General features: G+C 54.0%; 1 protein-coding gene across 1 annotated transcript in view; it reads right to left on the minus strand.

The window, feature by feature from the left end:
* Nucleotides 1-13,114, minus strand: part of PIK3R6 (phosphoinositide-3-kinase regulatory subunit 6) — a 35,416-nt gene that overhangs the window by 17,033 nt on the left and 5,269 nt on the right. The window contains exons 2-8 of the mRNA XM_068530783.1: nt 8,769-8,852; nt 8,077-8,168; nt 7,337-7,405; nt 6,733-6,865; nt 6,519-6,588; nt 5,330-5,513; nt 560-725 (exon numbers count right to left, since the gene is read on the minus strand). Of these exons, the coding sequence (XP_068386884.1) occupies nt 560-725; nt 5,330-5,513; nt 6,519-6,588; nt 6,733-6,865; nt 7,337-7,405; nt 8,077-8,168; nt 8,769-8,852 (798 nt within the window). The remainder of the gene's footprint in view (nt 1-559; nt 726-5,329; nt 5,514-6,518; nt 6,589-6,732; nt 6,866-7,336; nt 7,406-8,076; nt 8,169-8,768; nt 8,853-13,114) is intronic.

Consider the following 13,114-nt stretch of genomic DNA (forward strand, 5'->3'; position numbering starts at 1 on the left):
GTGTATGGCATTGTCTTATAAAAATGCAAGCAGAAAGGAAGCGTTGGAATAAAAATCTGTGAGACCAGATGGAAGTGATGTGGACTCAGATGCTATTTTGGATGCTGTTTAGAGGATCCGTGGACCATTGGACCCCTTGGTTACTATAGTATAGTGGTTAAGAACTAGACAGCCTGGGTTTGAATCTCAGCTCTGCCACTTACTAACTGGGTGATCTCGGGCAAGATTTATAGCCTCTTTCTAACTCTGCTTTCTCACCTGCAAAATGGGGTTAACGCCTTCTACCTCATAAGTAGTCTACTGTAAGGATTAATTGATTTAATATATGTAAACTGCTGAGAACAGCAACTGCGGTATAGTAGGTGCCCAGTAGGTGTCAGCTGTTATCATGACCCTAATTACCCACCTTCTAATTAGCCCGGGACCTTCAAGCTCCCGGGAGCCGCTGTGTGTCCCACCCCGCTTCAGCCACGCGCGCGGACTCGGAGCAGGTACAGCGCCGGTCTCTGGCGCCCCCTGCAGGGTACCCGGACCGCAGCTCACCACGCCTGCCGCTTACCGCCGCAGCGCCCCCTGGCGGCCTCCGCCGGCCCCAGCAGCGAGCAGTAAATCTCCTCCAGCTTCTCCAGGTGGCCCTCCCGGCTCGGGCTGGGCTCGCTGGCCATCTGCTCCACGGCTGCCACCACGGCGTGGAAATAGCGCTCCAGGGCGCGGCGGGAGCTGGTCTGCCAGGGAGGAGCATCAGATCTTGAGTGCCGGCTCTGCACCCACCCACCCCTGCTCCAACGCCAAGCCTGCAGGCGCACGGACAGCCCAGTGGCACCTCCCCTCTGCCCGGGACTCTGGCAGGAGCTTCCCCATGAAGGCCTTGCCACGTCCAGGGCTCCGCTCCTGCCCTGCCATAGCTGTTGCCCGATGCCGCCTGCAGCTGGGGGTCCCCTCGGCCCCTCACTCCGTGGTGTGGGGGGACAGCTGGTGCCCGGCAATGTCGGGAACCCAGGGGGCCAGCGATGGCCTCTGGCGCCCACCCTCCTTGGAATGTCACTAAGTATCTGGATCACTGTTCTGCCATCACTCGGATGTGAACTCCAGGAAGGCAGCAGTTTTGTCTGTTTCATTTACAGCTGCATCCCCAACACCTAGAACATCTGCTGGCACATAGTAAGTGCTCAATAAATATTTGTTGAATATTTCCTAAACGTATGTCTCTCCTATACTGCCTTGACATACCACCTATAAATCATTATTTTTCTTTAAATCATTGCACTTTTTTGGTTCAAAATTATCCCAAAAGCAAATTTTACATTGCTGCTCTAAGTAAAACGGCTAGTGTCACTTGTCATAAACAGAAAATAACTAAGATGAATATAATGATCACAAAACTCTATTATTAAATTCTAGTCAGGTACTATGGCCTGCCAAGGCTTTAGAGCTGGAAGCTTGCTTTTTTTTTAAAAAAAAAGAGAGATTAGCAAGCGTTCAAGAGGTTAAGGGTAAAGCACCAAGCTGAGCCTTTCTCCTTAACACAAACAGGCTTTGAAGAGCTTCTCACTCTCTGAGTTTCACCATGCTCTCCAGCACCGAAGGCTCCTGTCTCCATGGGTACCTCTCTGACACCTTGAGAACTCCCCTGGATCACTCTTCTCTGGCTGTGTCCCCTCACCCCCACTCACCACCGGCTAATCCCAGCTCATGACTGAGGATGTGGGGCCCAAACGAGTGACACGGGCAGGCACAGCAGGGCTTGCTCTGATCTCTTTTTTGTGCTAGGGGTCCGCTGAGCAGGGTCTTAACTTCCTGGGCTAAGGGAGAGTGGGTCATTCTGACTAGCTAGGGCTCCAATAAATATCTGCTGAATGACCAGCTGAATGAACACGAGCAATGAGAGGGACAAGGAATCAGAGTTGGAAGGGGCCACAGGGACCATCTCGTCTTGTTGCTTCATTTTATAAATTGATTATAAGTGAATTAATTAAATAGTTATCAAGTACCCACTAGGTGCCAGGCACTGTTCTAAGTGCTGGGGTACAGCAGTAAACAAAACAGACAAAAATTCCTGTCTGCATGCAGCTTATATTATAGTGTATCTCTTTGTGTGTGTGTGTGTGTGTGTGTGTAATAATAAACAAGACAAGTGAAATTTATAGTATGATAAATAACAGTAAAGTGATGAAAAGAAAATAAAGCAGGGAGGGAGGATATGCAATTTGGGGGAGGGGCTGAAGTTTTAGATAGTGACCAGAGGAGCCTCACTGAAAGGTGACTTTTGACTAAAAGCCTAAAGGGAGTGAAGGGTCGAGCCATGTGGGTACCTGCCACGGGGCAGCCCCACCTGGACATCATCTCTAGCATCCAGAACACAGAGCAGTGTCCGAGAGCCGGGTTGTCCCAGGCGGACCTCCCAGTCTCGAGACCTTGTCAGATCCTGTGGACACGTGGGGAGACCAATCTACGCCCCCCGCCTCCTACCTGGGCCTCGGACCAGGCCCTCAACAGACAGGATGTGGGCTGGTGGCCAGATAAGGCCTACCCACCAGACCGTGGTTGGCTGGGCCACCTCTCCCAGGCCCCACCGGTCCTCGAGCCGGCAGGTATGACTGGGAACGGCATCCCTAAAGCAGAATTCCAGATAAGGAGGCTGGGGTCTCAGGAGGCGGGGAGCCCCAGGCCGGGCTGAGGTCTAGGAGCCCCAGCACCCAAAAGGGGAGGGGGGCTGCCAGGGGACCACTGAGGACCCCTTAACTCCAAGCTTCCGAGGGTCTCTAACTTCAGATGAGTGACGCATTCCCTGGGTCTCTCCTGGCTCTTCTTTGGTCCCTCCCCCACCAATTCTCTTTTCACAACAATGGAGACTCAGAGCCGTGAGCTCCGGATAAAGTGAGGTGGCGGAGGGGGCATAAGATTTTGACTATGCTTAAAAAAATACAGCTTTCACTTTCAGCATTTCTTTTTTCTATAGCGAAATAGTGCACGCATCAGACCCATTAATTTCAGCCCTGAACCCCACCCCATTCTTGACCCAGCACCTCCCAATCCTACCCCATTACTGATGCCCTCAAACCCAGCCCAGCCTCACTCCCAAGCCAACCCCTGAACTCCAGCCACATCCAACTCGGGGATGGAGTGAGGCTGGGGATCCTCTAATGCCTGCATCACTGAGAAACAAACATCAATGCGCTTAAAATGTTAGGGAACTGTTGACCAAACCCACCCACTTTGGCCAGGCATGCTGATCACCGCTTGCCTGAGCTGTCTCACAACAGGAGGTCCCGAGAATTCAGGAGGGGCCAAAAGAGGGAGGAGACGACCAACCTCCCAGAATCCTTCGCACTGGAATCCACCTTGGCTGAGAGATACGCCAACAGGAAGGACCCTGAGTCAGACTATGGACCAAGCAAGATGATTGGCCAGAGACAACCCGGAAACTAACCCCATCACCACAAAACCCGAGACTGCAAGCCACGTGGCAGAGCAGTTCTCCTGGGTTCCCTTACCCTGCTGCTCTCCGCCCGGGCACCCCTTCCCAATAAAGTCTCTTGCTCTGTCAGCACGTGTGTCTCCTCGGACAATTCATTTCCAAGTGTTAGACAAGAGCCCACTCTCGGGCCCTGGAAGCGGTCCCCCTTCCTGCAACACTTATGTGTTTGACACTGTTGTGTCAAAATGGCGCCTTGACCATGGGCTGTTTGGTGAGCCAGAAACAATCTCCAGAGCCGCAGGTGGCCACACAGGGGCTGCCGGGTCAGCTGATAAACTCTGGTCAGGAAGGCAACTACCCTCCCCCCTTCCCGAGAGCCACGGCCAAGTGCGGGGAGAGGGGACAGTAGCCCACGTTAGGACAGACACATGAGACACATTAGGGGCCATAGGTGCTTGTGCTAAAAGCAGCCTGGGGCTTAGGTATGAGTCCGGGGTGGGGGGGGGCATTCCTCCATCACGCGTCTGTGTGTTGTGAGCCCCCCAGGGGGCTGTTATGGAAGGAGGGATGTCCTGGATGGTGGCATGGGGGAAGGGAGTCAAGAACCCTCAGTGAGTCCAAGCAGGTGGGCAACCACAAAGGATTGGTGTGGATGGTCCTTTTAGAGAAAAGGAATGACAGAAAACGAACAACTTGGTTTAAGGAGGAACCCAGCCGCACATAAAAGACACCCATCAAAGGAAGGATCCAAGACCTGGGGCTCAGGGTGTGGAGAGTTCCAGATGGAAACAAGAGCAGGAAGGGCAATGGCTCCAGTGCATTTTGACGGGCAAAGCGGTGTCTGAGACTTGGGCTGGAGGAAGGACAGACACCCACTTCCTGGGGCAGGACAGGCAGGGGATCGTGGACCCCTCGAGGGCATGCCCCCGTTCTGGAGCCGGCCCCTCCTACGGCACCACAGCCCTGAGCGATCCTCCAACCCCGCTTCCCGCAGGGCAGGCGCCTTTCCTCCTACTGTGCAGACTCCGACTGGCCACCCTGGCATCCTCCCCCACCCAGGAAATCCAGCACCTGGGGCCACCACGGCCAGAGAATCTGCAACCTGCCGCAGTCTTGGCTGTGGACAGGGGTGAGGCTGGGGCAGAGAGAAAAGCGAGGAAATAAGCGGGCAAGTGTTGGAAGCAAACTAAATGCCCGCAACAGGAGCAGGGGATAGTTAAAAGAAATAGCAGCACATTCACGAGAGAGAATTCTCTGCACCAGCAGAAGCACATGTTTTCCAAGGAAAATATTTCCATATGGCCTATTTCCAGTGGCAAGGAAAAATAGATATTATATATATGCACATAGAGAGGCAGTATGTAAACTGTATACAGAGTCTGATAGCTCAATTGTTAAAAAGGAGTGGGGCTGCGGATGGGGCTGGAAGGCGAGTGAACATAGGCTTGAAGTCAGATAGACCTGGGTTCAAATCCAGGCACAGCCACTTCCCATCTGTGTCACCGCAGGTAGGTTATCGGCTTCTCTGTGCCTTTGTTTTGATAAGTACATCCATTTCACAATGTTGTGGTGAGAATTTTTTAAGGTGATACCTGTAAAGTGTTTAACACGGTGCCTGGAACACAGCAGACGTTCAATAGACGGTGGCTCTTATGATGATCACTGTTGTTATTATTCAGGAAACATACCAAACGTTAATAGCTAATGTGTGTGGGTAGAGGGGTGTGAGTGATTTTTATTTTCTTTCTTGGCTCTTCTGCATTGTTTTTCAAATTTTCCTTAGTGAATGTGTCTTTATTTTTGGTTTGGGGAAAAAGGTGATATGGAAACCGGAGAAGGGGGAAGCTGAGGGGAGTGAGGACTGGTACGGGGGGGTGGGGGGTGGCAGGGGGGGCAGGGCAATGACCTCACCTGCAGCTTCCTTTGCAGTACGCCTGCCTCGCAGGCCTCCCCCAGCGCCGCCTGCAGGGCGTGGGAGACCACGTGGCGCATGCAGGCCTCTGGTGTCTGCTGCCCCTGGGCTGCCTCGATCTCCAGCAGCAGGGCGCTGCACACGGAGGGAGACACCAGCTCAGGATCCACGAAGAGGAACACTCTGAGGGCAAAGGTGGGGGGACCGGGAGCTGATGAGGAGGACCATGGGGAGAAGGGCCACTGGAGGGGCACCCTCAGAGCCTTGCAGTGCCCGCCAGCCCCACCCCCGCAAATTATTCACTTCCTCCAAAAACGGGAGCCTCAAATTCCAAGTTCTATTGGGGGACAACACTAGGGAGTGGTGGGGACTGCAGCAAAGAAGAGCAGGGACAGCGCTTCCAGGGGGGCAGCTGGTCCCTCTGGGTCCCTCTCGTGTCAGGTAAGTTCCAGCTGAAATGCCGCTCCCTCCCTCAGCGTCGTGGCCCGTTGACCCCGTAGCCCTCTAGGAGGGACCCTAAATCCTGCCTGCTGAAACGAGCTCTGAAGCCTAAGTGAGCCCCTTCTCTCATCACCCTCAGCACACCAGAAAACCAACCTCGCCCACCCTCTCTTCCGTACTCAACTGTCATTTCAACCTCTCCAATGCCAAGTCCTCTGGATCCCTTCCCCTCCCTGCACCCTCCACGAACACAGAGCCCCAAGCTACACCTTTCAGTACCAGGCGAGCAGAGGTACCTGCAGGGGAGGAGGCTACGCACCCCCCGCTCCACCCCCGACTCCATCAGCCTCTCTCCCCAGCACGAGCAGTGGACGTGTCCTCAGTCTTACACACACACAGATGAAAGACCCCGGATCTCATGGTGTGACTGTGGCCTGAATTATTGATATTCTAGAGGTGCCTCTGGCTGCTTGATGCAACGCCATGGCCAAGGGCAGAACGGAGGTGGAACCATGGACCTGCAGAATGGCCCAGTGCTCGTGTCCACGTTCTGCATGTGAGCGGGCGAGCTCTGAATCCAGCCCAGGAAGAAAGTCCTAACTGCTTTCAGGGATCTCCAGGGAAGGACACGCCCCATCCACCCTGAGGACGTCCCGCTGCTGGACCAATGCCATGGGTGGGAGGGGCTGCTCCGCATCCGGCCTCCTCACTTGTCCTGCGGGCAGCACCCTGGCTGGGGCCACTCACCTCTCCCGGAAGGGGTACAGCTCACTCGTCAGGTTCTGCTCGGCAATGACCAGCCTCTGGTACAGCGTCCCTGCAGGGCAGACCACTTCAGCCAACCAGCGTCTGAGTCTCTGACCCCCATTCCCTACTTTCCCAGAAGGTGCTGGGGCTTTTGAGTTCCCTGGAATCCCGGAGAGGAAGGCAAGACCTTGGGCGGAGCTGGAGCGGCTCTTACCTGGGACGGCCGTCTCCGTTTTCAGCCTTATGGCGCAGTCCAGGGCGATGGTGCAGTAGGGGGCGGGCAGGGTCAGCAATCTCGTGCAAAAGGCATAGGTTCTCTGGTGGAGCTCCTCTGTGATGCCCGTGGCCTGGGTGAGAGGGAGGAGTCAGGGTGCCCAGAGCCCTAGGTCTCGAAGGGTCCTGGGTGGGGCGGGGTGATGGGGGGCGGGGGGGAGAGCAGCCAGACCTGGGCTCACACTTCCCTCCCAAATCTACACCTTCAGCCTCTTCTCCCAGCATCTCTAGGACATCTCCCCCCGCACACCACATTCAGGCTTATCAAGATGGAAACTCATCCCCATCCTGTTCTGCCAGCAAGTCAACTCCCCTCGCAGCCCTTCTGCTCTGTCGGGGTTGCAGATTTACCGCCACTACCTCCCCAATGTCATCTCTTCGTGTATCAGGGCGAGGGCAGGGCTATGGGGAGAAGCCAGTTAGGGGCAGGTGCTCCTAGAGCTCCTCTAGGCTCGCTCGCCAGGCAGAGACCGCTTGTCTCCTGAGTGTCCAGCCCCGTCACCCGTGGGTCACCCCGACCCCCTTCACCCTCAGTCCCCGCTCACCTTAGTGAGCACGTACATTAGAGTGTGCAGCAAGGGAATGATGACATGCCGGGTGTCCTCACTTTCTGCCTGGAAAACAGGAGATCACAGGACATGGACGGGGCTGGGGGTTGCAGGGGTCTCGCCACACCCTAGCGGGAGATGGGGTGGAAGGCAGTGTCCCAGCAGGCTGAGGGGAGTGGAAAAGGGCCACAGCCTGCCCTGGTAGAAGAGCCGGGCGGGGGGGAGGGCGCACAGGTGCGGGAGCCCAGGTGTGAGGGCATGGGGGAGGGGAGCAGGGAACTCCCTGGGGGAGGGGCGGCACTGTCTCCGGGGAGGAGCCGGCAGCAAAGCGACAGGCGAGGCGCCAGCTTGGAGGCTCCCTTGAGGGCAGCGTTTCCCAAACCTAGAGCACAGGGTGGTGTGGAGGGTAATTATGAGGACAACTGTGAAAATTTTTAGTAGTTAGGCATTTACATTTACAGGTACTTTCCATTTCTGTCCAGTGATACGGGATTTCTATTTACGGTCGTGTTGTAGAGATCCTTTTTGAAAGACGTTAACTCAGGTCAAAGAGTGGGAGTCAACGTAAAGATAAAATTGCTTATAGCAAAGTACTGGAGAGGGAGAAATACGGTAGAAATCAAAAGACCAAAGTGTGTGGGGACACGGGGCGGATGGGCCCGAGTGCCCAGCGGGAATGGCCCCTCTTCCTCTCGTGCCCATCTGCCCCCCCACCCGCCCGAAGCCCGAGGACTCACCTTCTCCAGTTCTCTGAGCAGGATGCGGACCAGTGCCGGACTCTTGCCAGGATCCCGCTCGACCTTCTTGTGCAGGGACCATCTCCACATGCCTGGGTCAGGAGAAAGGGGTGCCCAGCCCAGCCAGGCGGGACGGGGGGGGGGCGCCTCTGAGAGGAGACCCCTCTGAGCAGGGCCCTGAGCCCTGGAGTCCCAGGTCTGACCCCTGCCCCGACTGCCAGGTGCTGGGCTCCGCGCCCATCGGGGGGCTTCTCTGATCTGCAGCCCCCATGGGCGGTGAATTCCCAGGGCAGAAGGGAGGGAGGCAGGACGCTAGCGGGGACAGGTGTGTGCACGTGGCTTCTGGAGCAGCGACGTTTACAGCTCAGCACCCCAAGCCCCGTTCCTGGGAGTCATGCGGGCCTGGAGTGCCAGGGGACTTTTATTTGCAAGGCAAGTTGGAGAAGGCGGTTAAGAAAGAGGGCGGCAGACCCCCGATGGGCTGTGTCACAGTCCCTGGAGGCTGAGCCAGGGGGCGGAGAAGGCCTTCTGGGTCCTTCAGGCTCCAAGGATCTCCAGGAGGACGGGGGCTTGGCTGGAAGCCCCTCATTCTGTGAGCTCCAGGCTGGGGCGCTTTCCCGAGAACACGTGGGCAGAGTTGGCTGGGCTGGGGTAGGGGAAGCAGAGAGCGGACAATGCCTGCCGGCTCTTACCTTGGTTGCTTGGCAGGGCAGGGGCCTGGGCGCTAAGCTCTCGGAGAACAGCGTGCACGCTCCGCTGGAGGTCCAGATCCACATCTGGGCAGCAGGGTGGGGAAGCTTTGAGGCCAGGAGCCCCTGGCCTTACCCTCGCTCCCACCTCCACTCTCCCTGAGAATGTCTTTAGCCTCTTCTCCGAGCCTCAAGAGGTGCCCGGAAGTAATCAGCTTAGAGCTGGCAGCCTGCATCCCAGCCAGGACTGCAATACAGCCTTTCAATCAGCACTTCTGTGTTCTTTGTAAAATCCACATTCCCCAGAGTATGGTACGTATATTGCCAGTGACATGCGAGACAATTTTAGATGGTACACAAACGATTCTAAAATTTGAGTAATTATGCACTTATTTTAATGTATAGAAAAAATATATAACTAGTTCCTCAACTAGTTTGAAGCTAAAATTTAAAGCCAAGTTAAAGAAACATATCAGATAAATACCAGGAGGTGACAAGAACTCTCTCCCTGACCAAACTTCACTCAGGATCCTCGAAGCCCTGTTCTCCACTAGGCCCTCAGCGTAGCCCCTGTCCTGTCTTTGGTCTCCAAGCCCAGTTTTAGCAAGAATCCTGCTGTCAGTCGATAGAAGTCCCTCTCCCTGATATCTGATCAAGTTCTCTATTCCCCACCTTTGATGTGTAAGTCCTTGACCTGCGTCCAGCAAGAATCCTGTTAGGTCAGTTTAGTAAGAATCTCCCACCCCTGAGGTCCCCTCTTAGGAATTTTCCATCCACTGACCCCTCCCTCTGTTTGTTAGCTGTAAATCCCCAGCTGTCTTTGCCTTATTCAGAGCAGAGGCCCATCTCTCTCCTCTATTGCAATAATCTTGAATAAAGTCTTCTTTAGGGTTTAACAAGTGTCAAAATAATTTTTTTCTTTAACAGCAGAGCATTGACATTGCCGAGCGGTGGAGGTGGGTACACGAATCAGTAACTGACATTTGGAAAGCACCTCACTGATCTCCCGCTACAACGAGTTTAAGGAACCAAGGAGCTTTGTGCTGTTGGGCTGCGAAATCCATCACCTCCTGCCGAGGCCACACTTCCCAGCCAATAGGGACAGCAGCAGGAATTCTAAAGCCAGCTCCTCCTCGGGAACCTTTGTTGGTGGCTGACTCTGGCTCAGGGATTCCCCAACCCAAGACCCGTCAGTCTAACACATTTCCACCCAACCCTTCCTCCCTTCCTCCTTCCTTCAGAGTCAGATTTTCATCACAGTCTGGGCGCTCGCTCTCCCAGCCCTCACCAGCTCCCTCTCCACTTTCTGTCCCGCAGGTGTTTCCCCACGTGAAGCCTTGCATGTCTCATCTTGTCTTGCTGTCTGCTTCTTAGAGGATCTGGACCAACACAGGAAGTACGGGAGACACTCCCTGCACCATCAATTCCCCTTTATGATCAGCTCCAACCAAGAGGATGTTTTTACAGGCGAGGGTGCAGTCTCTTGTTGTCAGACAGTACAAACCACACGCCTCAGAGGTTCCCCTTTTGCCTTGGCGGTCAGGAAACTTACAGCCAAAGTGGGGCCCCGTCTCAAAAACCAGCTTATCTCAAGTGACAGAGACCTCTCTCCTTTGCTCCTTTTCGGGTGCGCTTGCTTCACGTTCTACTAAACATATATCTTAATTGCCTCAGATTCCTTTGGAAATAGGTAGGGTAGAGAGGACAAATCTAAAAAACCAGCAGGATGCAGGCCAGGAGTTAGAATTTGTTTAGGTCAAGGCACCCCATGCCCTGGTGCTCAGGGACTGGCCCTTCCATGGCTCTGGCGTGGGCCCTTGCACGTCTGCTGGGGCCACCCAGCATCTCTGAAACCCTCACTTTCCTCCTGCCTCTCACTTGTCCCCCTGCCCAGACCAGGTCCAGGTCTGATCCTGAGTCTCCTTCAGGCTCAGAGCGGGCAGGAAGTGGGCAGGTGTTACAGCGCACGCTTGCCCACCCGGCCACTCTGTTGGGCAGTGCAGCATCTCCCAAAACTGGCAAAGAAATTATTTAGCCTGGCAAGAAGTCCTGTCACAAGCCATCCTTCCATCTACCCAGCTCCACCTGGCATGAAAATAAATGAGTTAACGCAGGGTGAGTTATTAAAAAATAATGCTATGTCCTATTTCTTCTTTCCTTCTTTCTTCCTTCTCCCCTCCCTTCTTCTGCCCACCTCCTCGCCATGGACTACACAAAAGACTTAAAACTGTGATAACTGTGATTTCCTCCCTGCCCCCTCATTAGAAGGGCAGCCAAACCTTTGTCTTCTGAGTCCTAGGTTCTCCTGCTTTGCAGAGGGAGTTAACTTTTTATGTTTCAGAGAAAAATGGAGAAGTTAAACTCTGCCAGTAGCCCCGGGAGACAACCCCAAATAAACTTTGTTTTCAAAAGTCTGGGCAGCTGGAACAAACTCTCAGGCTTTGGTCCACATCTGGCTTGCAGACGTGTCTTGTTTGGGCTTGTAGAGTGTCTTGGGAAAAAAAAAAAAAAAATTGAACTAGCTGCCAACATTTACAAATCAGGAGATTTTGCATAAAAGTTCGGATTTCTGGCATCTCCTGAAAGTCTGTCGACACTGGGCGTACATTCTTTTTACATGTGACAGTGACAGGGGCTGGGGAACAGCTGCCCCTTGAGACAGGGCACAGCTCCCCTAGGGCTTCAGAGTGGTCACTCTCCTTGTTTCCCTCACTTACATCCTCTCCCCGGCCCCTTGACTTTGAGACCCCTGGCTGTCTGGTTGACACAATCAAGCTGGATTGTCTCCAAGGGATGGGGGTGAAGGCTGCTGCTTATTTAAAGAGGGGAGTGGCAATTCAAGGGTGGAAGGTTGGATTCCCAAGACTGTGAGGGCACGAGGGTTATGGGGACCCAGGAAAGAGGGAGACCAGGGTTGGCTGGGACATAGCTGACCGGTGGTGGCAAAGATCTCAGATGAGGGCAGCTAAGCACTAAACTCTGTATGCTTGAGTGCCACTGCTGTGGTCTCCTGGGCCACCTTTGCCAGAGTACAAGAATGTCCCAGGGCTTCCCTGGTGGCGCAGTGGTTGAGAATCTGCCTGCTAATGCAGGGGACACGGGTTCGAGCCCTGGTCTGGGAAGATCCCACATGCCCCGGAGCAACTGGGCCCGTGAGCCACAATTACTGAGCCTGCGCGTCTGGAGCCTGTGCTCCGCAACAAGAGAGGCCACGATAATGAGAGGCCCACGCACCGCGATGAAGAGTGGCCCCCGCTTGCCGCAACTGGAGAAGGCCCTCACGCAGAAACGAAGACCCAACACAGCCAAAAATAAATAAATAAATTTATTAAAAAAAAAAGAGAATGTCCCCAAAGGAGCCCCCTGTCTCCTTATGGACCATGCAAGCTGTTCTGGGGCTGCAGCCATAGTGGACTGAAGACCACTGACACGTCCCATCATCCAGACTTTGTAACCCCTGGGCTTCTCACAGGATCCCAAGGAGAGGAGGGGGGTACTGCAAGTGAATGACATTGGAATTTGTACTGACCTTGGAAAACAAGAGCTTGAAGCTGGATTTGATTTGATTAAGCCAAAGAAATAATATTTCTCGTGCCTCAAGTATCTCAGGGTCGTTTATACATGATATGCAATGTCTAACAGCATTCTTGATCCAGAACAACCACTAAATAAATAACAGTCAATATCCACCTCTCCATCCAGAAATAGGATATAACTATCAGGTGTCCAGATTACTATTAACACCTAACATTTAAATAGCACTTGAGGGCCTCCCTGGTGGCGCAGTGGTTAAGAATCCTCCTGCCAATGCAGGGGACACAGGTTCGAGCCCTGGTCCGGGAAGATCCCACATGCTGCGAAGCAGCTAAGCCGGTGCACCACAACTACTGAGCCCACGCACCACAACTACTGAAGCCGGCACGCCTAGAGCCTGTGCTGGGCAACAAGAGAAGCCACCGCAATGAGAAGCCCGCACACTGCAACAAAGAGTAGTAGCCCCTACTCGCCGCAACTAGAGAAAGCCCACGCGTAGCAACAAAGACCCAATGCAGCCAAAAATAAATAAATACATTAAAAAAATAAAATAAAATAAATAGCACTTGAATGGTATACACATAGAGAGTCTTATGTAGGCGTAGCAAGACAATGGTACGTGTTCATCAAACCAAGTTCATTTTTGTCGCAGGCAGATGAGAAGACTACATTTCCCAGACTCCCTTGCGGTTTAACGGGAGCCATGTGACTGAGTTCTGGCCAATGGCACGTGGTGGAGGTGGTATGTGCCACCTTCAGACGCGGCCATAAAACCCTCCTCCCTGAGCTTGGAATATATATGTGGAAGATGATGG

This window comes from Eschrichtius robustus, chromosome 20, assembly GCF_028021215.1.
Source record: "Eschrichtius robustus isolate mEscRob2 chromosome 20, mEscRob2.pri, whole genome shotgun sequence".
NCBI lineage: Eukaryota > Metazoa > Chordata > Mammalia > Artiodactyla > Eschrichtiidae > Eschrichtius > Eschrichtius robustus.